This window comes from Colobus angolensis, unplaced genomic scaffold (genome assembly GCF_000951035.1).
Source record: "Colobus angolensis palliatus isolate OR3802 unplaced genomic scaffold, Cang.pa_1.0 Scaffold519, whole genome shotgun sequence".
Taxonomy (NCBI): domain Eukaryota; kingdom Metazoa; phylum Chordata; class Mammalia; order Primates; family Cercopithecidae; genus Colobus; species Colobus angolensis.
The window spans coordinates 408,889-411,828 of NW_012118699.1; the positions used below are offsets into that span (position 1 = coordinate 408,889).

Consider the following 2,940-nt stretch of genomic DNA (forward strand, 5'->3'; position numbering starts at 1 on the left):
AATAGGAAGAAGGGAATATGTGTGTTATTGGAATAGTGGATATGGAGTGGGGTGTCATCTGAATGCATCTGGACCTGCTGGTATTCTCAGGTGCAACATTCAACTGCAGGAGCCCATTGAAGAAACACATCACTCCCCAAACTCCTGTAAGTTTCTGTATTCATTTTGGATCCACTAACGAAGTGAATCCAGAGCTTCAGAGAAGGAACTTCCTCTTTCATCATATAATCCTTGCTTTGGTTCACCCTGCAGAGTTCAACAGATTTAGTAAGGTTAATCAATTGTTTCAAGAAATGATGTCAGCAGCATATGGTGTCACTGAGAGAGTATTCTAAACCAGAACAAAGCCATTTCATGTTGGGCTAGAGAAGCTGGGGGTAAATGTTTGTGAGTCCCAAGAGGAACCTCCTTGCAAGGCAAGGGCTGGTCTGGAGAGTCACTCAGGAGCCACACAACACAGGTTCCAGCCCTGGAGCAGGTGCACAGGAGGCTGCTGAGAAGGTTTCCTCTGAAGGACTGAGTCTTCCTTTGTCAGAAAAAAAAGCTAAAATATGAGTTCAACAAGTTGCTGATATCCGAACCATTCGTACAATTTAAGGCATTGAGAACTATTTTTAAAGTGGGCTTCTGGGATTATTAATGTCTTAATAGTGAGAATATGAAGATCAGGGATGGTTTTGCTAATTCAGTGGATACAGAACTGTGGTAGCCACTATATTTCTATGAATAAGAAATTCAGATTTCAGTGTTAAGTAATGTTGCCTACAATGTGTGAGTGACAGGGCAGTGGTGGATCTTGGAGTGTGGCAGGGGCACTTACCAAGTGAGTCAGAAATCAATATGTAAATATGAGGATCTATGGATATGAACTGAAAGTATGTAAATACTTCATAAAATACTAACAAGTGGAGTTCAAAATTAACCCAAAATTATTAAAAACACAAATTTCTTGACAATTATATTGGGACCAGTGAGTTCATAAAGAACTCCAAACTACTGTTTCCACTTCTGCTTCCTACTGTTCCTGAGATGAGAAAATCAGTTCTAATTACACATCACAGGGCAAATCTCTAAACCAAGAGTGCTTCCACTGAAGATGCTGGGGAATCAGACACAGGGCAGGTGCTAGAGACACTGGATCAGGAATACCCAGTGGATCTCAGAGGGACCTACTGGACACTCATATAGGAGATCAGCAGTCACTGTCTCACATCACCAGTGAGCTGTGCAGGTGCCTGACAGGTCCAGAATAGGGCCAAGGCCTCTTCTCAGTGTCACGGAGAGGGATGGTTCCAGAAATCCTCGAGGCGGTCTCTACGCTTATAAAATGAAAGTTCACAATGAGGAGCATGCTCTGAGGGGGCTTATTCTTCAGTGAAAGGACCTCTGTCCACAAACATTCATAAATGGAGCAGGACATGCATTTCATCAAACAGGATTAGGGCTCAGACCATCTGCATCTCACTCCCATAAGGCCAATGTGTCATTTACCTTCCCTTTCTTATCATGGATCAGGCTCTGAGGTACGAAATGTTCTGCCTCATGAATATGCAAATAAGCTGAGATCCACTGAAGTAAATAACCTGACATCCACTGGATGTCTGTGCCCTGAGAGCATCATCCAACAACCAATCCCTCCTCTAGAGAATCCCCTGAGAGCTCAGCTTCTCACCATGGACTAGGCCGGGAGGACTGCTTTTTTTGGTGGCAGCAACTACAGGTAAAGGAACACCTATTCCCTGGGATGCGAGAGGAACTCTTTTCAGTCAAAAAGAACTTTATCCACTCTTCTGTGTCCTCTCCACAGGTGCCCACTCCCAGGTGCAGCTGGTGCAGTCTGAGGCTGAGGTGAGGAAGCCTGGGCCTCAGTGAAGGTCTCCTGTAATTTTTCTGGGTTCATCATCACGAACTACCGGATACACTGGGCGTGACAGGCCCCTGGACAAGGGCTTAAGTGGATAGGATGGAACAACCTTAGCAATAGTAACAGAGTCTACACGCAGAAGTTTAAGGGCAGACTCACTATGACCAGGGACACGTCCAAGAGCACAGCCTACACGGAGTTGAACAGCCTGAGATCTGAGGACATGGCCGTGTATTACTCTGCACAACACACAGTGTGAAAACCCACAGCCTGAGAGAGTCTGAGGGTCTGAGGGAGGGGGCAGTTGTGCTGGGCATGAAGAGATGACAGGGATTATTTGATTGCAGACTTTCTTAGAAAGTGAGGTTAAGTCATTGAAGAAAAGGAACAATAGAAATGTGTATGCGCTCTAATTATTTGAGAAATTTTCCGTACAATATTTACTCTGTAAGTGAAATTAAAGGAGTAGAAAACAGTCAAGTTAATAAAACTGATATAGGAATTGCTCTGAAGATATTAGTGTGAGCATGAGTTTTTGAATCCATGTTGTTAATATTTTGGAACACAGCTGCGAGATCACATTTTATCTCTCCGTTTACCTCTATTATATGAAATATCAAAATGTTTTAATGTTTCCATAGTGTGCAGTTACGATTTGGGGCTCATGCCAGTAATGCATGACAGATCTTGGTTCTTCCTCATCCTTATTGCCATTTGGCACTATGAATATTGTGAATTTTAACCATTCGACTAGGTTATTAGTGGTATCCCATTGTTGTTTAATGCACGTCTCTAATTAAAATTTTATATTTAATTATTTTTATATAATTATGATGAAGTGTCTATTTTGATATTCTGCTCATTTTTAATGTAACTGTTTTCTTTTGATCAGTTGTATGCTTCCTTACATACCCAATATAAAATTCATGTACCAAGTTAACATAAAGTCATTTAACAAATATGTGATTTGGAAGTGTATTTTCCAAGTCTGTAGTTGTCTTTTCACTAGGAAGATTGCATTGCAGAACAGGCACAGGTGTTGCACAATGATTCCTATGGAATCATTATTAATTGGT

The 2,940-nt window shown here is 41.8% G+C and overlaps 1 protein-coding gene across 1 annotated transcript in view; it reads left to right on the top strand.

Annotated features, from left to right (window-relative positions):
- LOC105525094 (putative V-set and immunoglobulin domain-containing-like protein IGHV4OR15-8) overlaps positions 1–2,940 on the top strand; it is a 26,437-nt gene that overhangs the window by 21,214 nt on the left and 2,283 nt on the right. The window contains exon 3 of the mRNA XM_011960621.1: positions 1,189–1,204. Within this exon, the coding sequence (XP_011816011.1) occupies positions 1,189–1,204 (16 nt within the window). The remainder of the gene's footprint in view (positions 1–1,188; positions 1,205–2,940) is intronic.